Below are 23598 nucleotides of genomic sequence, written 5' to 3' on the forward strand. Positions count from 1 at the left end.
ACTTCATCACACAGGTTGGGTCTGTATTAAGTATGTATGAAATTGTTTACATGTAAACATTGATTGCTGGTGTGAATGTAACTATTCTTCCCATGTTTCCCACAGAGAGCTATTACAGAGTAGTTATAAATCATGAGAGATGCAGGTTATCAGCTAGTCTTTTGTGCTGAGTGAACTTGGAATTTCAACTAAAAAATAAACTTTGCACTCCAACAAAGGTAATGGTTTTGTTAATTTATTTATGTATAAATTACAATACATCTCATATGTGAATATGTGAATAGTGTTAATTTAGTGATAATCCATCATATTTCCAATACAAGGATACAAGGATACAAGGAAGTTTATTTGTCATTATACAACAGGTTGAATAATGAAATTAAAGTGTGGTTCCCTCTCAATTGATTAATTGATTGTATAGAAAATAAAATTATTAAACATGGAGGAGTGCAGATGGTGCATTTAGTAGTCTCACAGCCTGAGGGAAGAAGCTGCTCTGTAGTCTGGTTGTACGGCAGCGAATACTTCTGTATCTTTTGCCTGACGGCAGCAGGGTGAACAGGCGGTGGCTGGGGTGGGTGTTGTCTTTTAGGATCCTTTTGGCTCTGCGCAGGCACCTCACCTCCCCGATATCACTGATGCTTGGTAGATGGGTGCCAATGATGTTTTGGGCAGTTTTAATCACTCGTTGCAGAGTCTTCCTGTCCTGGGCCGTGCACATCCATGCCAGTTTGTGATGTTTCCAGTCAGGATGCTTTCAATCGCTTCCTTTGTAGAAGCTGACAAGAACTTGGCGTGGGAATTTTGCTTTCTTAAGTTTCCTTAAGAAATACAGCCGTTTCTGAGCTTTTTTAACCAGGGCAGAGATATGTGAAGTCCATGACAGTTTCTCTGTTATGTTGATTCCCAGGAACTTAAAACTGCTCACTTGCTCCACCTCAGCTCCATTGATGTAGACAGGGTTGTGTGTCTTTGCCTCCTTTTTTCTAAAATCAACTATCAGCTCTTTGGTTTTGCTGACGTTGAGCAGTAGGTTGTTTTCTGTGCACCATTCTGCAAGATGGTTGATTTCCTCCCGATATGAAAACTCATCATTGTTGGAAATCCGGCCGATGATGGTGGTGTCATCTGCGAACTTCACAATAGAGTTCTCTCCATGTCGGGGGTTAGTTCCTGCACTTTTATTTGTTTTGGGAGGGTTTGGGGGTTGTTTTTTTCTTGAAGGCAACAATAAATATGTTGAAACAAGGCAGAATAAGGCAGATCAGCCCCCTGGTATCACGAAAATGACTGAAAGTTCTTGGAACAAGTTGATAAGTGTTGCGGATTATCTCATCCCACTTTTTCACATTTTAACACTGAATATGAGATTAAATGAGGTTAAGCTGGAGATTTTTGGAATGTGTTGATCGACAGACACGACATACAGTGCAAAAAAGAGTTGCAAAAAAAGAGACTAATGTATAGTGAGCATGTCTCTGAGCAAGGGTCCGAAATAAAGCTTGACATAACAACAGCTTCAGATGAACCAGTAGGCCGAAAGTACCTCAGCAAAGTGCTGTGAGCGCATGTTTTGGGGAGTGCGTTCCAGTGCAGTGTGTCCCCCCGCCCCACACACACACACACACACACACACACACACACACACACAGCACACATAAAAGAAAGAGTGTCAAAGCTTCACTTACATATTGCAACAATTTGGAGAGCATGGCTGTTGAAGGTGAAACACTATGGCAGCACAATATCCTACTTTTGATCGTGGAGATGATTTTCTTTGCTGCACACAGTAGCTGCAATGTTATCCATGTCACAGTTTGAGTTACCCAGCTGCTGCTTCAGAGATTGTACCTGGAAGGGAGAAGCAGTAGCTCTGACATTGTGGATCAGTAAACAAAGCAGTTTTCATCACTTTAAATTATTAAGTCCTAATCTATCATTTCTCTGAATTATTTCAGCTGCATTGGACTGGAAATACATAATAATCGCAACAGTAAGTGCACTGAGCGATGTCCTTCCGCGTGCCATTCGTGCACGACCGGAAGGTGGGGGGGCCGAGCGATATCAATCCGCGCGTCGTTTGTGCGATAAGTCCGCCTTCCGCGTGCCATTCATGCACGGCTGACCGAGGTTCGTGCATGGACCGGTCTGCTCTTGCTCTTCCCTGTGTAATTTGTTGGAAGCAGTTCAGGCAAGAAGACACTTTTTAGCTTCTCAATAGTGGCACTATTCAGTGGGACCTATATTAGCTTGTTCCTGGTCTGCGGCCTGGTCAGCCTGGTCCTGCACAGTCAGGAGCTGCTGCTGCTCCTTCAGGGCAGACTGCAGCCGACACACCTCCTTCTGCAAAGATTCCACCTGAGACAAACATAAACGGTACTTGTGTTAGAATTAGAGATAGGTACACTATTTCTGCCTCTTGTCTTCATACCTTTTGGTGACACACAAGAGGAATCTGCCAGTTACCATGATTGTTTGTGCTATGGACACTTATGTAAGCATACCAAGGTGAAGAAATAATTCACCACTGTAAAGATGGTCTTTTCATAAAACTGGACAATGCAGTAAAAGGGTACAAAAGTTTTTGAAATTGGCTACATGACCAGAGAACACAGAAAAAGGGCTGTGGTATTCCCCTTGGTTCAAAGGTAGAAAACATACAACAAGAATACAATGTGCAGATAGCACCGCTGGGTTAACAAACTGGAACAATGCAATTCGTTTAAGCACAGTGTGGCACTGGAGAGACCCTGTGCAGTCTAAGTCCTAATTAAAATTAAAGATTTTTAAACTTCTTTCTCCTTCTCTGTGCAAATGTGCCTGAGGTAAGCCTAATTTGACTGCCAAATTTGCATTAAAGCTGCTAATGACCGATAATTTGTGCCAATATTCAGTATCTTCAAATTTGACGATTTATGCATCCAAAAATTGAACAACTTCAGTATGTCCTCAAGACATTTGCAGTTGCAGTGAAAAAAAGGCTCCTGAACCAATATATAGCCTGTGGGACACTAAATCCCTCAAAATACATACAACTGAATTATTCAAAGGGTTTTAGGCGCAGTTTGAGGAACGTTCACCCTGATATGAAAATTGCCATGATCTACTCAACATCAAACTCCAGTGAAGTTTTTAGATGTTTTAAACAGTCATAGATTGGCTACCAAATGTCTCTAAACAGCTCATGCATCCAAGTATTTTGGGTCCAAACAATTGCACCGGGAATTCAAAAAGCCTATACAGTTGTCCCTCGCTATAACGCGGTTCACCTTTCGCGGTCTCGCAGTTTTGCGGATTTTTTTAGTGCAATTTGCGTGTTTTTTGTTCTTTTTTTTGTTTTTTTTTTTTTTTTTTTTTTACAGCGCATTGTGTTCTGCGTCCTGATTGGCTAAGGGACTGTAGACCATTGTCAATCAATCTCCTCCGTGCCGCGTCTCCTGTACAGTACAGAATGCATTCATTCTATAATACTGGACTTATTTTTCTATGAAAGTTTGAACTTTGAGTGTATTTAAACAACAGAGAAAAGTGAGAAAATATTAATGCCTGTCTGAGAAAAGTGTATAAAGTGTGTAGTGAGGGGTTTTACAGCCTTAAAACATCTATAATAATTGCAAAAAATAAAGCTGACTACTTTGCGGATTTCGCCTATTGCGGGTTATTTTTAGAACGTAACTCCCGCGATAAACGAGGGACCACTGTATTAGTGAGTATTTCCTGTATTTACATCACTGATATTTCCTAATTATTGATAGCGTGAATGGACATGGTCCTCCACCTTGCTTTGCTGAAAGGCTCTGCTTGCCTGTTATATGAGTTGCACTGTCTGTTCTGTCTCCTATATTGGAGATAATAGGGTTGTTGGACTCAGTCTTTGCCTTCTTTTGGATGCAAAACATTTGGATTATATTGTACAAGCTGTTTAGAGACAGCTGATCATTTTGGATTTGGAAATTGTAACAAGACTTTGGTCATTTCAGTAGTTTGGGAGAAGACTGAAATGCAGCTGTTCTGGCTGTACCACTCCAGGACATACAGGACACAAGGGAGGAGTCCACCTGCATCGCCGTCATCTTCTCACTCAGTAGAGCCGGACGGATGGTGTTGAAGGCACTGGAGAAGTCAAAAAACATGACTCTAACAGTGGCCCCCGTCTTGTCCAGGTGTGTGTAGACGCGGTCGAGCAGGTAGAGGATGGCATCCTCAGCTCCTAGTCGGGGCTGGTAGGCGAACTGGAGGGGGTCCAGATGTGGTGTGACCACAGGCCGGAGCTGCTGTAGGATGAGTCTCTCCATGGTCTTCATAATGTGGGAGGTCAGCACCACCGGTCTGTAGTCTTTGGAGCTGCCGGGGCACGGCGTCTTTGGCACGGGAACGACACAGGACGTCTTCCACATCATGGGGACCCTCTGTAGACTCAGGAGGAGTCAGGAGTGCATTCATTGCCATCTCACCCGAGATGGCAATGAATGCACTCGGGTGTTGAGTCTTGTAACCGGGCTATGGCGGGTGGATGACGTCACACGCCGTGGTCGGGTTGGCGACGGAGGGAACGTACACAGTCACCATAACAACATGAGAAAACTCCCGCGGCAGATAATACGGACGGAGACCAACAGCAAGAAGTTCAATGTCTGGGCTACAAATGCGCTCTTTAATAGTGATGTGCATAGGATTGCACCACTTGTTGTTTACGAGAACGGCAAGCCCACCTCCTTTCCGCTTACCGCTCCCGGTGCAGTCCCTGTCTGCCCGGACAGTCTGGAAGCCACTGATGGAGACGTTGTCGTCGGGGATGTCCTGTTGCAGCCATGTCTCCGTAAAGCACATAAGACTACAATCCCGGTACTCCAACTGACTCCTGGCTAGCGCTGTTAGCTCATCCATCTTGTTAGCCAGCGATCTCACGTTGCCCATGGTGACAGTGGGGAGACTTGGTTTGTACCTCGTATTCTCCTTAAGTCTCCGCTGTCTCCTTCTCGTTTCTCTTCTCCGCTGGTTCTTCTTTCCTCTGTAACCCCGGTGTGTTCTCCTCCAGATCTCCTCGGGGATGTCTGCCGATCTGGTCGCTATGCCGGCCGGCTTCATAGCGATCACCTGTTCTCTAGTGTAAACAAAGCGGCCGTGTGTTTGCTGAGCCCGGCAGAGTGTAAAAAGTATACACACTGCCAGTAAAAGACTAAAGCTCTCTCCACCAGCATGTTCGGAGAGGGAACGGCTTAGTAGGTAGTAGAAACAAAGTACTCGAGTAAGTAAGTAAAAAGGATAGTTAAAAAATAGGAAAAGTTAGAAAACGAGCAGCGCTTGCAACAGGCTGCATGTACGGTCGCACATGTGCTGCAATTGACTTCACTCTGCCACCTGGGCAGGTGTCAGAGTGTATGGCCAAACTGAAGTGGTTAGGATGTGGCCCGCATGTGTTCTGCCATATCACATTTGCCAGTTACAAATCAGGTGTGGCCCAAAAGTAAATCTATTAACTGGGCCAACCGCTTCAATTACAGAACTGTCCCAGAGGAGAAATCCCCTCCATTTTTGAAGGTATGGCCAAACCAACGTGGTTATGATGTGGCCCTCATGTGTTTTGCCGGATCACATCTCAGCCAGAGGTACCAGCTAGATGCCACATGTGGCCCAAAAGTCAATGCTATCAGGGATGGTCGCGAGCTGCAGCGCAGAGAGACATCTTGAGGATTAACTGCGCTGCAATGTCAGCATGGCCAAATGAGCGGCTGGACAACGCGATTTTAGGGACTCCTTTAAAAAGACGAAAACTACAGGTGAGCTATAAGTCAAGACTCAGGAATCTCAATCATTACATTTTATTAACCTACAAAAGTCGCCAAAGGTTGCATGCACAATAACCACACGGCTAGTCGGCTCCAAACTATCTGAGATTCTTGTTAACCTAGCTTGCTAAAACACTGGACTGGTCATTCAGTCACGTTAGATTCGGGTTTATGAGCGTGGCAAACGTGGAACAGTTATTTACAGTTAACATTAGATGAGGTTTGTCTCAAATATTTACCAGTATTAATGATGAAATTATTGATTGAATTGATGAATTTAATCCATATACCTGTACATTCTGTCTATTATCCAAGAGCAAGTGTTGGAAAAATGTTGGAAAGGAGTTGCAAATTCTGTGCTACTGTCTTTAAGAGTAGAAAAAGGAGATAATGGATATGAATTTGCACTTAAAATAAAATTGGCTTGACGTGATTTGAGAGGATTCAGAAGTCTTATTTACAGTGAATTGAAAAAGTTTGCAAAAGCCTTTGCAATGGTAGCACAGCTCTGTTAATAAATTCAAGGACAAATACTTACATTTCACATGTTTAATGTGGCTCACATCACACAAATCACGCCGACGCGTTTCGGCAATCAGCCTTCATCAGAGCGTATGTAGGTTGTAGAATCAGTGACCATTTATATACAGAATTCTCAGCTGGGTAAATTGTCTGGGAACCAATCACATCACTCTTCTCCAGATACAAGGTGCAACTTCAATGTCATCATATCCCACTAGATGGCAGCAGAGGTCATCAATCACAACCAACCTTGGGCACAACAATATCAGCATAGTACAAGGATACAAGGAAGTTATTGGTCATTATACAACAGGTTGATAATGAAATTAAAGTGTGGTTTCCTCTCAATTGATTAATTGATTGTATAGAAAATAAAATTATTAAACATGGAGGCGTGCAGATGGTGCATTTAGTAGTCTCACAGCCTGAGGGAAGAAGCTGCTCTGTAGTCTGGTGGTACGGCAGTGGATACTTCTGTATCTTTTGCCTGATGGCAGCAGGGTGAACAGGCTGTGATATGTGAAGTCCATGACAGTTTCTCTGTTATGTTGATTCCCAGGAACTAGAAACTGCTCACTTGCTCCACCTCAGCTCCATTGATGTAGACAGGGTTGCGTGTCTTTGCCTCCTTTTTTCTAAAATCAACTATCAGCTCTTTGGTTTTGCTGACGTTGAGCAGAAGGTTGTTGTCTGTGCACCATTCTGCAAGATGGTTGATTTCCTCCCGATATGAAAACTCATCATTGTTGGAAATCCGGCCGATGATGGTGGTGTCATCTGCGAACTTCACAATAGAGTTCTCTCCATGTCGGGGGATGCAGTCGTGGGTGTACAGCGTGAACAGGAGTGGGCTGAGCACACAGCCCTGGGGCGCTCCGGTGTTGAGCACTAGAGTGGAGGAGGAGGGACTGCCAATCCGAACTGACTGGGGTCTGTTTGTGAGGAAGTCCAGTATCCAGTTGCAGAGGGTGGTACTGATGCCCAGAGTGTTCAGTTTCCAATCAGCTTCATGGGGGAGATTGTGTTGAAAGCTGAGGCTGAAATCAACAAACAGCATTCTGGTGTAGGTGCTGCTTTTCTCTCAAGGTGAGTGAAGACTGAGTGGAGAGCAGTGGAGATGGCATCCTCTGTGGATCTGTTGGTTCTGAATGCAAACTGCAGAGGGTCCGGACTGGCAGGGATGTTGTTTTTTTATGTGCTGGAGAACCAGTTTCTCAAAGCACTTCATCAGGATGGGGGTGAGTGCCACAGGGCGGTAGTCATTTAGATCAGACACTGCAGACTTTTTAGGCACAGGGATGATGGTGGCTGTCTTGAAGCAGGTGGGAACACTCTCCTGTGACAGCGATATGTTGAAAATGTCAGTAATGACATCTACTAGCTGGTTGGCACAGGTTTTTAGTACAACGGCCAGGGATGTTGTCAGGCCCAGCAGCTTTACCTCATATTCACTTTCAGCATGACTGTTCCTCACATCCACTGTGGATACTGACAGTGGCCGGTCCTCTGGAGGCGGAGTAGACTTTACAGCTGACTCCCTGTTGAGGTTGGTCAAAGCGAGTATAAAATGTGTTTTAGCTCGTCTGGTAACGTAGCCTCACACATGATTGGAGCGCTCCTGCTTTTGTAGCCTGTCACACTTTTGACCGCCTGCCACAAGTCTTTGCTGTTGTTGGTGTTGAGGTCTCTCTCCAGTCTCTGCTGATGCCTTCGCTTTGCCTCCTTGATGCCAGCTTTCAGTTTTGCTCTGGCAGTGTTGTAGGCTTCTTTGTCACCTGACTTAAAGGCAGCTTTTTTGGCTAGAGCTCTCACCTCTCCATTCATCCAGGCTTTCTCATTAGGGAATGATTTAACTGTCCTTATTTTTACCACATCATCAGCATATTTGCTGATGTATGATGTCACTGATGATGTGTATTCTTCAATGTCAATATGGCTCTCCTGGGTAGCAGCATCTTTGAACATCTGCCAGTCTGTGCATTCAAAACAGTCCTGTAGAGCCGCTGCAGCTTCATCTGTCCACACTTTAACTGTTTTTACAGTTGGTTTGACCCTTTTTGTCAGCTGGATGTAGGTAGGCAGGAGAAGCAAGGAGATGTGGTCTGACTGGCCAAAATGAGGACGAGAGAGGGCTCTGTAGCTGCCAGGAACATTGGTGTAGACATGGTCCAGTGTGTTGTTTCCTCTGAGGTCTGTTTGATTAAAATCCCCAGCAATAATAATAACAGCATCTGGCTGTTTTGCCATGTGACTGCTGATGACCTCATACAATTCCAGGAGTGCATTTTTTGAATTTGCATCTGGTGGAATGTAAACAGCAGCAACAAACACACTGGTGAATTCTCTAGGCAGGTAATATGGCCGACATCTCAGCAGTAAAAATTCAACGTCAGGTGAACATTTTCCATCCACTCTGACTGCACCTGTGCACCAAGCATCATTGATGTACACACTGAGTCCGCCCCCTCTCGTCTTACCGGAGTCTTGTGTTCTGTCGGCCCGGAACAGGCTCCGCCCGTCCAGTGCTAAAGCCTCATCCGGTATGTTGTTATGGAGCCACATCTCTGTCAGGATGAGAGCACCGCAGTTCCTGGTTTCATTCTGCTGGGTCAGCCTGAGCCTTATCTCATCCATTTTATTTTACCTGCGACTGGACATTTGGCCAGGAGTAGGCTGGGTAGTGGGACAGCCTTGGGTCCCAAGCCTTCTTAGCCTGAGTCTTATACCCAGCTCGTTTCCCTCTCTTCCTGGGTCGACTACACCGCTGCGATGACGAGCGTATCACCGCCATAAGAAATACGATTCCCAGCAATAAAAGCGAGAGAATCACTCCTTTTTCGCATTTTTATCTTAAAATAGAGGGAGCCACCAGCTGCTGCATCTGTATGCGCCGCCGTTGCCATGATGATACATAGTCCACTAGATGGCAGTATTTAGCAGGAGAGTCAGGTAAGGAAACATTTCAAACTGTTGTCATCATTAAGTCCATTTGGTGTCATGGTGTTAAGTGCGTATATCCAGAACATTTCTCTTTGTGAGAGTTTTTTCAGGATATCTCTTTCCTGTTTTTGGGCATTGTGACTTTCTCACTCATAGAACTTGAGTGAGGAAGGTGAATCATGTTTAGCTTGGGTGCAATGTTTTGAAATGGCATGGTCCATGTTGCCTGTCTGGATAGCAGTTTTATGTTCAGATATGCGTTGTTTTAGGGGGCGCTTTGTTTTTCCCACATACACTTGGCCACAGGGACAGACTAAGATGTAAGTGACATGGGTGGACTTACAGCTGATGTATTCCTTAATTGGATTTTTCTTCCCACTGTGAGGATGATGGAAAGTTTTCGTTGAGGCTGTGTTGTTACAGCATGCACAGTCCCCACATCTGTGCAGTGGTTGACAGCCATGTGGTGGGCTTGGCTTTTGTCATATTCCTGTACATGACCATGTTCTTGATGGTAGGTGCTCTTTTGAAAGCAAAAAGGGGCGGGGCTTTACAGAAGTCTTTCAATGTGTCTTCTGATTGGAGTACATGCCAGTGTCTCTTGACTATGTACCTTATTTTTCTCCTCTTCATAACAGTACAGTTGTCCCTTGCTATAACGCGGTTCACCATTTGCGGCCTCACAGTTTCGCGGGGTTTTTTTAGTGCAATTTTGCATGTTTTTTTTTTTTTACTGAACTTATTTTTCTACGAAGGTTTGAACTTTGAGAGTGTTTAAACAAGAGAGAAAAGTGAGAAAATGTTAATGCCTGTCTGAGAAAAGTGTATAAAGTGTGTAGTGAGGGGTTTTACAGGCTTAAAACATCTATAATAATTGTAAAAAATAAAGCTGACTACTTCGCAGATTTCGCCTATTGCGGGTTATTTTAGAACGTAACTCCCCGCGATAAACGAGGGACCACTGTATTCTCCATCCATCCTCCCCTTTACAAAAACATATCTGCCCTCTTTGTCACACACTATTTTTTCTACTTCAGAAGGGATATGGTTCTTAATCATAATTACAATACCTCTTCTGGATAAGTGATAAGATGAGTGAAATACCTGGGCTTTAAACAGTTTTGCTAATTTCTCATGTTCTATTTTGGACAAGTGTGTTTCCTGCATAAATACAATGTCTCGTCCTTGATACTTCATTTTCACAAGCACTTTAGTGCTTTTAATTGGTTTGTTCAGACCATTAACATTCAATAAAATTATATTAAAATTCATACACTACCACTTTTGTTTCATAGGTCTACCACATATATTCAACAATACATCCAGAACCTAGCCCCATGCATGTAATTTTTGTAACTTCATTTGTAAATAAAATCTCCTCCGATTTCTTGTAATAACAAAAATTATATTCAAAAGTAACAAAAGAAAAATAAATAAATAAATAAATAAAACAGAGCACGACTTCCACTTGTGCTACCAAACGCCTATGGTAGCTATCCACAGCCTTCCATGCTTGTAACCATGCATGGATGCTAGGGTCTTGAACTAAGACCCAGAGCTGTAAGATCTTAAAGACAGTTCTATATACTACTTGCCTCTGCTGTTTCAAAACGTTTTTATAATTTGGGGAAAGTGACAATAGCGTTGAGATTACCATCAAAACAATACAAGCAAAATGAATGTAGCAGGAATAATTAGCCTAGAAACAGAAAGTATTTACAATTAAACCTTTAAATCGGTAAGCCTTAATCATAGAATAGATTTAATGATGTGCACACCAAAATATTATATAATATACCAAGCCAACCACTTTGACAATGACTTTTGGAAAAAATCACTTAGATCAGCGGACCCCTATAAAATAAATCAGAAGAAAAGCTAAAGAAAAACAACAGAAAGACATGTGTTCCACATTAGTTCATTCAGGCTATAGACCTGTTGTCCTTCTCCAGAGTTTCAAAAATGAATGAACCATTCATAGATCCATTCATAGATTTTTATACCCCCCCCCCCCCACCCCCCCCCCCCCATAAAGATAAGACACCTGTTAATCATTGTGAGAGTATGAGTATGTGTGTACCTGAGCACGTATGTGCGCACCTGCACCAATGTAAACAGTATATGTGTGTGAGTGTAAGTAGGCTACCAAACTGTCAGATTGTAGGCTCCCAATTTAGAGTCATTACTTCCCAGACAGAGCCACAATGTCCTTGATGGTCTGACGTTTCAGTTCAGGCACAAACCCGGTGTCCCACAGAGCCGATCGGCCCAGTCTATGCAGTTCTTTTCGGGCGAGTTCTGCTTAAGACACCTTGCAGTTGATCCCATGTCCGCTCAAGCCATCTGCCGCCTCCCAGGCTGAATTGAATATCACGGCTCCTGTCTCCAGGAAAACCCTCAGTTTATTTGGATAGAGTGACTGGAATCTTATATCCTTCTGTTTGAGTTGTTTCTTGATCTCGATGTACTCTCTCTTTTTATTCTGCAGAGCATTAGAGTGGTCGCGGTCGAAAAAAATCTGACTCCTGTTGAATTCGATTTTCTTCTTTTTCCAAGCCCCGTGGAGTACGCTTTCTTTAACCTGAAAGCTTGAAAAACTTACCACTATTGATCTCGAGGAGTCTGTCGGGTTTGTTGGTTTCTTTTGAAGTGACCTGTGGGCTCTTTCTATCCCCAGATTGAACTCCAGTGGCAAGTTTAGAAGGTCTTTAATAAGCGGGTCAATGAACTTCAGCATAACTCCACTCTCGGTATCCTCCGCAACTCCATAAATTCTCAGATTACTGCGTCTCTCTTGGTGTTCCAGGTCTTGGCATTTTTCTTGTAAAAATTGATTACTTTGCAAAAGGAAGGATAACAGTCTCTCTGAGACAGCGTTGCGGTCCACTGAAGTAATTATCCGGTGTTCCGCTTCAAGTCTGCTGTCAAGTTTTTGAACTGTTTCATTCAGCATGGTTACTTTCTCTTCCAGTCGCTCAAATCCATTTTTCATCTCGCCACGAAGTGACTTCATTTCTGATTTCAGATCCAACCTGAAATCTGTTTTCAGCTCAGCCAGCATTGTTTTCATTTCAGCGAGCGCCGCGTCTGAGTGGATGTGGCGGAGCTTCTGGTAGGCTTACTTCTGACTGTTTCTCCATCTTGGATCATCCCAACCCAAATCCACTTCAGGAAAAGAGGATTTGGCGGCCACACTGCACTCGAGCAACACTCAGGCCTGCAACGTTTGTTATTTTGGTATGTGTGTGTGTGAGTGTGTCCACTGAAGGTTATGAATAAGTGTGTTATTTGATCTGAGTTTATTATAGGTGTATAGTGATAAGCAGAGAGAAAGAGGGATTTTGACATAAATCTGAGAATATATACAAGTTTTGAGTAACATTTTGGGTGCTTAAAAGCCAACCTACCTGACAACGAACCCAAACACCCCATCAATCTTGTTAAAGGTGAGTTAGAGTAATAGGATGCTGGGGTGCTACACTCATTTCTGGTAGGTAACCAAGGGGAGGTCAAAACACTGCAAAAAAAAATTTGGCACAAAAACAGGCGAATTCATTGTCATGTCAAAGAACCAAGGCCCGACCACGTAGGCAGATTTCAGTCCTCAATATGTATGGTATTGTATTGGTTGGTGTTCCCTCTGTAATGTTGTTTGTGTAATCCTCGTGGCTGTATGGAAGTGAAAACAATTATCCTGAAAAAGGACAATAAAATCTATCTATCTATCTATCTATCTATCTATCTATCTATCTAATAACATGGTCAAATAAATTATTGGTTTAAAAAAATACGATCACTGACTGACTCTTATCTAAAGCAGCTGGGCAACATACAGTCAGGAGCGCTGGATTCACTTAAGTGCCGTGTTGTGTGTTCAACTCATTCACAGTGCCTCTATTCCGTGCACCTCATCCATGCCCCTATATTGCAACACTTACGGTATAAAAAATAAAAAGACGTTTGGCTCATTCCCGTTAACTCAAACACACATGCCCCAAATCCATCACCTCAATTGAGGTGTCTTTAAAATGAATGCTTTGGACTTGTTGTTTCAATGTGTATCATGAATTAACGCGCAGTGAGGTCCGTGGCTGGGCACAGGACACAGCACAGGAGCTTCCAAAGACAAGATCACAACAAGAAATCAGCTGAATCTCAACAACACAGGACTTACAGCTCCAGTGCAGTCTATAAGAGCAACAACTATACATTATAAACACTGCCCGCTCGGATCACACACCATTAAACCTCCAAGCACAACTAAGTCTGGAAAGCCTAAAAAGCTACTGAGTCACTCACATACGAGCACAACATAGGAAGACTTGGGGATGTGGAGCCTGTGCTGCTCATCCGGCGCGGTGTCTATCCGGCTCTTACCAAAGGTCTTCAGGGCGATGTGAGAGCGGATCTGGGCTGTGGAGGTTTGGTGCTTCAGCAAAGCCTCGGCAGGTTGTGCAGGTCGCAGTCAGCCTCTCTCAGCCAGACGCTGCCGCTACCCACCGAGAAAAGGAGACTGGGAAAGCACAACTTGCTAGCTTGACTACATCCACACAACCCGGTCGTTCTTTTTGTACCATTCTGTTTGAAGTAAATCTATCTATCTATCTATCTATCTATCTATCTATCTATCTATCTATCCATTCCGCTTGAAAAGTCCTCACAATTTTTATCCCTTCCTTTGGATTAAATCCTTGAGGTCAGGTGTTGGTTTCCCAGTTAATGTTATGTTTTTTTTCCCCTCAAATATCGAGATAGAAAGTCTTTTCATGGGAAATCTCCATCTTCGCTGCTAGCCAAAGGCAATGCGCGGCGGTGATGACAGCATCGCGAGACCTTGTGGGTGGTTCAGGGCCAGTCGGGATTCCCGACATTCTTCATGAAGTTCAATTTTGTTTGGCAGTATTTTGTTTTCTTACTCATATGTTTGCAGACGCATGCAGTCAGTTCAAACAGGTAACACAACACACAGCAATGAAACATTTTTATTGACTGATGTACAGTACACTGTATGTATTTGAATTGTGTGACATCCTCTTTGATTGGATTAAAAATGTAAATATTCTTCTCTTGTTTTATGTTAATGTACTACAGAGTCGCGGAGGGGCCATTGAGAGAAAAATAAACACACCATGCTACGTTTTACTACGTTGTGCACAAGAAATGTTTGCGTGCGAACCAGATATAATTTAACTCGCTTTTGAATAAATGATTTTTGTATAACTGTAGTCCTCCTTATAATACGGCGCCAGGGTGAGAGCTTACTGCCACTGCTAGGGGCTGTGAGACAGAGCCAGACGGCTGAGAGTCTACCCGGAGCACACGGGAAGCTGCGGAGTCCGTGCGGACAATGAATGCCTGCTGTCAGTTGTATCTTTCTCTCTCTCTCTTTTTTTTTAATTGAACAATGAACAATTGAACAAAAAATATATATGTATATAATAACATTACAACAAAGTAGGATGAGAAAAAATATAGTCACATTTCACAAAATATTTTACATTTCCAATATATAGATACAAATTTAGGTAAATAAATAAATAAAATAATAAAAAAAAAAAGCTCAAGGTATAGAGATAGAAATTATATAAATTAAATAAGATCATATATTTGACATAGTCTCCATGTTTTACTCGCTTTAGAGTTTATAATATTCTTCAAATTACCTAAATAATTGGAAAAAAGTGCTCTTTAGGGTCTTGTGATGACCCCATCTGAACAGAGTTTAGTCATGCTGCCAAATACATTGATGTTTCTATAACTTGAAGAAATAGCTAGAGTTTTGTTCTCCCTCTTCAAGCCACCTCCTTCTAGAACGCACAAAGGCTCCTTTTGCCTTGTAAATATACACTACTTCTGTTCAGAAGTCGACTTATTGTCTGCTGAGGCATGGCATCCCACTCTTCTTGAAGGGTGGCCCTCAGGACATTGAGGTTCTGGGGTACAGAGCTCCGAGCCTCTACACGGCGACTCAGCTGATCCCATAGGTTTTCTATGGGATTCAGGTCTGGAGAAAGTGCAGGCCACTCCATTTGAGGTACCCCAGTCTCCAGCAGCCGTTCCCTAATGATACGACCTCGATGAGCTGGAGCATCAAACACCTGATGTGAATTTTGCCGTTAAACTCCTTGTTAGAGAACAGCAACTTGTGCAAAAAGTACTGAAACAGTGAACAGTTGGACATGTGCATTCAAAAGTTTACAGAAGGTCACAGTAAGTTCACCTGTTACGGTTATAATGCATTTTAGGTTCATCCTGAAATTTCACCCAAAAGCCGAATATCCCTAGCTTTTTGTGAGTAGTGTATATATTATCTAATTTTAATTGTAGAATTTGAAGTCTGCTCCTGTTACCTTCTGATAAATTATCAGGTGACTGTGATAAAGCAATAATTTCAGAGATAACTTCTGACTCTTCTTTTTTCCTATTTTTAACTATTTCAGCTCCTCTTTTCATTATAAGAGACCTTAATTCAAATTTCATGAACTCCAATTTTTACCAAATGCATTTTCAATATGCTTTGTTCCAATACTCATCTATTTTTTTATTTTAATATCCTTTATCAAAGATTCATTCAATAGAAGAGAATTATTTAATTTCCAATATGAGTTGACTCTTTTAGACTGATGACTAGCAGACATACACATCTCCAAAAAAACAGTTTTGTGGTCCGTCAAGGGTGTTGGTAACATTTTGGTTGTAGAGATATATTCAGATAAAAGCTCAGATATCAACCAATAATCAACACATGACTGCAATGACCCTGATCTATTTTTCCATGAAAATTCTTTAACTGTAGGATTCTTACATCTCCAAATATCAATTAGATCTCTTTCATTTATAAAAGCTAACATATAACTACTATTTTCCTGACTTTTAGTTGGCCATCTATCTAACATATCATTAAGTGAATGATTCCAGTCTCCTCCAAATATGATCTTTAGATCTGCAAATTTACTTAAAGATTCAATTTTTGCATTTACTGAATGTATTAGGGCAGCTTTCTCCTGTTTGTTATTATATCCATAAATATTTCCCAATAAAAATACCTGATTATTAAAGAAAATAACCAACAAAATAAAATGACCATTTGGATCTGTCTGTGAAGAAATAATTTTCCCATTGAACTTATGGTTCAAAATCAAAGTTCCTGCTGAATGTTTTGTGCCATGAGATATCCATAAATCTTCCCCCCATTGGGATTTCCAGAAGCTTGGCATCCTTAGGTTCAGAATGCGATTCTTGTATAAGACAAAAGTCAGTATTCAAGTTTTTAGCATATAACAGCAGTGCTTTCCTTTTGGTATTGTCCCTTAACCCTCGAGCATTAAAAGAAACAAAAGATAAAGACGAAATTTTGAAATGTAACTAACTTTTCACCCTGAGAAAAGTGTGTGTAAACTTCAGAGAGAACAGAACTACTCTGTCTAAAAGAGTGCATCACAAACGTTTTAGCAGCAACAGCATACTGTATATTTATCAAACAAATAAGGAAAAGAAACCCTGAGTCATATCAGCTTACAAGATTGAAAGGCAGTTCAGTGAATCTCCTTTTGTTCACAAATGCACAGGCTCCGACAAAGTAGGGAATCTTCCCCTCCTTTCGTGCTTTCTCCACCTGTGGCCACAGCTGGTTGTGTCTCTCTCCATCTTCGGGAGAGAGGTCTTCCTTCAAGTGCAGCTTCCTTGCCTTCAAGTAGTCTGACCCTATGGTCTGACCACTTTGCCGCTCTCCAGATGATGTCTCGAAAATGCCTCATAGTAAATTTATACCGTGACAACTCCAGCACCTTGTTTTCTGTTTATGTTTGGATTTTCTCCTCTGCTTTATCCACTCTCACTTTGGTGTGAGTCACCTTTCCTTTCAGCTCCTTGAGGTCTTCGGAGATAAAGTTAATACCGTATTTCACCAATTAATTGCCCGGGTGTTTAATATGCAAAATCAACTTGGACCCCGGGCGTTTAAAAGAACCAGGCGGCTATTCGCTGCAGGCCTTTATTTATTTTTGCACAGACCTGCACCAGGCCATTATCATGATGACAGTTACCGTCCAACATATTTACAGTCGGGCAATTTAAGATTACGGTACACCCTTTTTTTCTAACGTTAGCTAGCTCTCTTATTTTGACAGAAAACGGAAGTGCCGCACAGTTATTGTGCGGCTAACTGTTTACTGCTGCAAAAATAAGGTGAGTAGCCTTATTTTGGGTTACCTCATTATGATGCAAATAATCGCCCCGGCGGTTATTCGGGTGGGCGTTTAATTTGCAAAATGGGTGCAGACCCCAGGTGTTTATAAGAACCCGGCGGCTATTTGCGGCCGGGCGATTAATTGGTGAAATACGGTAGTGACCTGCAGGTCACTAATACTCTTCTCAGTGTTAGCCCCTTGCTCTTCGATAGCCATCTTGAGCGAAGTAATGATGTTTTCCGCGTCGTTAGTTTCCATTACTTTTTTCTTGTTAGAAGGTTTTGATGGGGAGGAAGTAGGAGTCATAAGGGTCCTCTTATTGGAGCCCAGGTTTTTTGCCATCACATGTAGCTTCAATTTTACTCAGTGAAGTTTGTTTTGCTGCTTTTAAGAAAATTTTAAAACAGCGAGTTCTGCAGTACACCGTTCACTACGCCACCATCTTGGTCCCCGGACTGTATCTTTCTCTCTGTGGCCCCTCTCCTCTCTCTCTTACCTAACGTATGAGTTACTGTAAGTGTTGCAGTATACGGGCATTTGCAGTGAATGGAGCAGTTTTTACCGTAAGTGTTGCAATATAAGGACCTCTGATTGTGCTTAAAAATAATGTGGGAGGAGGGTAAAAGTGGGGGCGCCAATGGCTCCCTGCCCCCCCATTTCTGGCACGAGTGCATACAGTCTGTTTTCTTCTCATAGACAAACAAGCCCGAATATTGCGTGTATAAACCTGCAACCTCTATGCAAGTGGCCCATTGGTTTACATTGTGGCCTGGAAGCTGGACTATAGTATTGATTGTAATTGTATAGATTTGCCTTTCATTCAATGCATTTTAAGTTGAAATGTAGTGTTGAGTGTGTATAACATCTCTCTGTGGGCCAGTTACATGTGCACCTCTCACATGCCCAGACGCAGGCTAGCGCCTCCCTCTCCCCCACTGAGTACTTCTGCTCAGCTGGAGTAAGTGACCTCAAAGCAAACACCACCAGGCACTCGGCCCCGTGCTAGAGTTGGGACAGGACCGCACCCACTGCCATGGTAGAGGCGTTGCAGGTCACAAACGTGGGACTCAGCAGGTCAAAATGGGTGAGCACAGGTGGGGAGGTGAGCTGTGACTTGAGTTGCTGGACCGCAGTGGAGCACGCAGAGGTCCAGGCCCAGGGCGCATCCTGTTTGAGGAGGGCGCGCAGCGGTGCAGTGGTCTCAGAATAGTGGGGAAGGAAGTGCAGATAATACGCTGTCATTCTGAGGAGCGATGACAGCTGCGCTGGGCAGGAGGGCTCAGGCAGGCGCAGGATGGCATCAACGTTCGAGTGGAGCAATTCACTTAAGCAAAAGGAGAAAGAAAAATAAATAAACCAAAGAACCCAACAATAAATAATGACAATATAAAAACAAGTCCGCGTGCCCAGGCGCTCCTTCTACGGCCAGCCTCCAGGGTGTGGTGTCCGACCACGCGCTGACGGTGGGGACAGAGCCGGTCCTCGCCGGAGAGGGGTAAAGGCCTGCGGTAGGCTACAAGCAGCCGGCAGGCGACGTGACCTCGCGGGAGGGAAGCACAACAAACAAACAGAGCCAAAACAGCAGCCTGTCTTGGCGCAGTGGCTAAAAACAAGCCAAAAAAAATACACCAATGGAATAAATAATAATGATTATGTAATCAATTTGGTGTTGTACATACCTTTGAACTTTCCACAGCGCAGCCTCGCCTTGGAGGGCGGGAGCAATAACAAACAAATGCTGCAGCAGGAAAAATACATTATGAATATTTTTCAACAAGGAGCTCAGTGATAGTGGCAAGAAAGTGGACAAATGACGACTCACCAAGCCGACAAACAACCAACACACAGCGGGCCTCCAGTGGAGCAGTCCTCCGCTCCTGGACCAGTGGTCAGCCACACTACAAACAGGTGGAAACTGTCACCGAAACGCCTGCGGCGCATTCAATTACAAAACAGCACGATGCCTTACCTGGTTGATAATGTGACTTTCGTTGGCCGCCACACCAAACAAAAGGCCAAGCTGCCCAGCACACTGCAGCAACCCCGGAAGATGCATCGGGGAAAGAGGAAAGACCCAGGCATGGGCGCCCCCGGCATATGTAGGCTCCACTGATAATTAATGTATAGGAAGGCTGGCACAGTGCCACACAGTGGCCGGGAGGGAAGAGACCTCTTGCCACACTTTGTTGACAGTGCTGCAAACCCTTGGCCTTCTCTCAATGAGCTTCATGATGTAGTCGCCTGAAATGGTTTTCACTTCGCAGGTGTGCTTTGTCAGGGTTCATTTGTGGAATTTCTTGCCAGTCTTTGTTGCCTGAAAGGGCTTACATGCCCACAATTTTCATCAAGCAGGCCGACACCCCCAACTTTCTCCTAACAGCGGGCAAGAGAGAACTCCCCAAAACCCCCAAAAAGGTGCCAACAGAGTGACCAAAATTACAAACAGCACAGTCATAAAACAAACAACACTACAGACACACTAGCAGAAAAAATTACCACAGAAGTAGCAGGAAGCTGCTACCGAGGCAGGTGGCAGGCAACCACACAAGACACCAGGGAGCCACTCCCTCCTCCATTTAGAGTGGCACATAGGCATCTCTGATCAAGTGGAATTTTTCTGGGCTCATGAAATAAATTCTACACGACACAAAAAGAGATAAAAACAACAGGAGACATATCAAAGAGTCAATATTTTTTACCTATTGTGGACTGGATCAAAAGAGACACCAGACAACCAACAACCTACAGGTGAGTAATAATTAACTGAAATTCCGCTGTTAATATCAGGTAATATTTGAGCCACACTGAGGCTTGTTTAAGTCCACCCTGAGCAATACAAGTGACCTTGAACTTACACAGAGTCGGAAGAGAGTAGCCTATGAATCCATCGTTATTATATGAGGCTACTCTTTTGTGGTGACATCACAGTTCCTAATTTTCTTGATTAACCATTAACTAAGTGTAGCCCACCTACTGTGCACCAGCAGTAGCCTATATTATAATACTGCCAAAATAATAGCCAATCAATCAATGTTTGAGAGCTGTTTTAAAACATCACTCAGGGACTGAGTAATTGGTCGCTACATATTTTACACATAACTCCCTACAAAACAGCCTACAAACTGCCTTAAAAATGCCTTGAAAGGCGTTAAGCAGATTGTGTAGATTATATCTAGATCAATAAATACAAATGAGAGCCTATGCATGAAGCAGGAAACCCCAGGAGGAGGTTGTTACACAGTGTTGTTACTCTCTAAAAGTTAGGAAATTACTGGCATTAATTTAACTTGATAACTTTATTTTTTATACAGTAGTATTCAAGTTCACAAATAAATTCTGTTTGGTTCTAGGATGTTATGCATATTTATTTTGAGAGGAGAAAAACATGTCATGAGGAAATTGTGTTACTAATTAGACTAATGCTATGCATTTTCTAGCTATATGCAATCATTTTATAGGTCTGTTTGGTATTCTCTCTGTGTTGATTGGTTGATTAAGTTGATAAGGTGACAGTTTAAATTTCTCTCTGATATATTAACCACACTTCCATTACTGTTGGTAACCCGTTTAACATTTATTCCATCTAACGTTAGTGAAACACTTTTTTATTAAAGACAATGTAACCTGTGACCTTGTGTGTATAATCACTCATTGTGACACGTTTTGATCTCTTCTTCAAGATACCATTACCTGCTTGAGCATACAGCCACCTTGACCTCACATAAGAGTTAAAATGAATTCACAGCAAGTTTTCATCATGAGGTAATAGTCGCCTTTACGAACTGCAGTGCCATACCACAGCAGGACTAAGTCACAACACCATAACCTAAGTAAATTTAGATGTAATATTCTCCATTTCATTTTTCAATTTTGGTATTGTTCCAGCAGATTCATTTACAAGCCAAAGGCTGTTATGAAATGGGCACTCTGTACTTCTGTTATCCTCTTCATTCTCTTCCTCACCTCCTCATCTTTCAGGTAAATACAAAAGCTAGTCTTCATTATCTATCTTAAAGAGGCAGTATATGGAACAATAAACAAGTTGAATTATTATTTTAAAAAAAATAGAAAAGAAGAGAAGAGAAAAAGAATCATGTATATCATTTTGCTGTAACTTTTTTGTATCAGACATTTAAGGGAGCTGTGCCCTAAATGCAAATCGCGTGACAATGTGACTCATGGAGCGACAATGAGACCGCATATCAATGTGGATGCCACCTTAGATTATGGGTAAGACTTGGCATACACACACATGATACATACTCATCATGCCCCATTTAACCAGAGGGCTGATTTAACCTGTTGGGTAAGTAAGCCCAATTACAGTGAAATTGTTTGGAGGAGAAAAAAAGGAACCTGTAAATCTGTATGATCGTTGAACCACAACTTGAGGCAGAAATCTTTTCTGTAACTGATCAACCTCACTGAGGGAACTTGCATCATTGATGTTGGGCATATCATTGGTCATCTCCCCTCTGTTCAGCCAGTCAAAATTGTGAGACATAAAACTTCATTCATTTCTTGTGATGAAATTGTGTCATAATGGAAATTATTTTAATTTCATTTATCATAAATTTAAGCAGAGATTACTGCCAACATGTTAATAATGACAACTGATGGTTTTGGTTGTTACCACAAATGGCAAAGTTCACAGCATGTTGGGAATATGTGTGTGCACTATGGTCTTTAACAGTCAATATGCAAAAGATGGACAAATGTGATGGTAGCAATTGTTCTGTTCATAGTCTAAACCATAAGGAAAACATTATGAAATGTAGCATAAGTGCTGTACCAAATTGAGTTGATAAATAGTTTGATGTCACTTTAAGAATTGTAAAGGAACAGTTGGAGATCTCATTGACCTTTGATCCAGTGTGGATTTTGTGCCAATCAATCATTTAAGCTAAATGAGACCTGTCAAAGGACGGCACTTGTACTTTATGAGAACACTCTTGCATTTGTTGCAGAGAACGGCAAAGTCTCAAATTCAAGAGTTCGTATGTGCAGAGTTTTAGATAATGAACAAGTATCTTCAGTAGCTCCTCCTTATGTAGCTATCTAGTATGCAATGTACTGTACATGAGTTTGTTTTGATCCATAAAAAACACGTTCATTATTAGACCTTTTAAACATTTTGTCCCATTCCAGGTCCAGAGCTGATGTTCAGACAAACACATCTTGGAACGCTCCAATCATCTGGGATGGGATGTTTGACCCAGACGTTTTTGACCAGGGGCACAAGCAAGACCAGTCGACTGTGGCTCTCACTGTGTTTGCTGTGGGCAGGTTTGTTTCTGTACAAAAACTGGGATTGTTAAGATAAAAGCTCAGCAGACCCAGTGTTTGAAATACTAAAATGAACAAAAATCTTTGACTGTATTTTCATCTAATCGAGTGCTCTTGTCCACATTTCCCTCCAAGGTACCTGGATGCTTACCTTGGGACTTTCCTCAACAGTTCAGAACAGTATTTCATGGTGGGTTTACCAGTGACGTTTTACGTGTTTACAGATGTACCAGAGAAGGTACCAAACATGAAACTCGCTCCTCAGCGAAGCTTGAAGGTCATCAAAGTGGAAAGGCACTCCAGATGGCAGGACATTTCTATGATGCGCATGAAGACGATATCAGACGTCATAGAATCAGACATTCGTCACCACAGCACTTACGTCTTCTGCTTTGATGTGGACCAGGTGTTTACAGGGAGATTTGGCTCTGAGGCTCTGGGGGAATCTGTTGCTCTGCTCCACGCTCACTTCTACAACCTCCCAAAGCACAGGTTCACTTATGATCGCAACCCCAAGTCCAAAGCCTACATGGAGACTGGGGATTTCTACTACCACGCTGCTGTGTTTGGAGGCACGTGGCAGAGTGTGAAGGCCATGGCTGATGCCTGCTACCAGAGCATCATGGAGGACAAGCAAAACAACGTGGAGGCTCTGTGGCACGATGAGAGTCACCTCAACAAGTATCTGTGGCTCCATAACCCAGCAGGGTGCTCTCTCCTGAGTACTGCTGGGACAGAAGTATTGGCTACCAGAAAGACATTCGGGTCACCCGCCTAATATGGGCACCCAAACATTATGACACACTGCGGATCTCCTGACAAACAGCATAGGTTTGACCAGATCTCAGGTAAATCTATGCAAATGGTTTCCT

At 42.7% G+C, this 23598-nt stretch overlaps 1 protein-coding gene across 1 annotated transcript; it reads left to right on the top strand.

Annotated features, from left to right (window-relative positions):
- Positions 1 to 21629: 21629 nt before the first annotated feature.
- Positions 21630 to 23545, top strand: LOC115359231 (N-acetyllactosaminide alpha-1,3-galactosyltransferase-like). The gene is given in 4 exon segments (XM_030051593.1): positions 21630 to 21670; positions 22589 to 22726; positions 22862 to 23421; positions 23424 to 23545. Coding segments are annotated over 4 exon segments (861 nt in total).
- Positions 23546 to 23598: the final 53 nt, after the last annotated feature.

Source organism: Myripristis murdjan, chromosome 5, assembly GCF_902150065.1.
Source record: "Myripristis murdjan chromosome 5, fMyrMur1.1, whole genome shotgun sequence".
Classification (NCBI taxonomy): domain Eukaryota; kingdom Metazoa; phylum Chordata; class Actinopteri; order Holocentriformes; family Holocentridae; genus Myripristis; species Myripristis murdjan.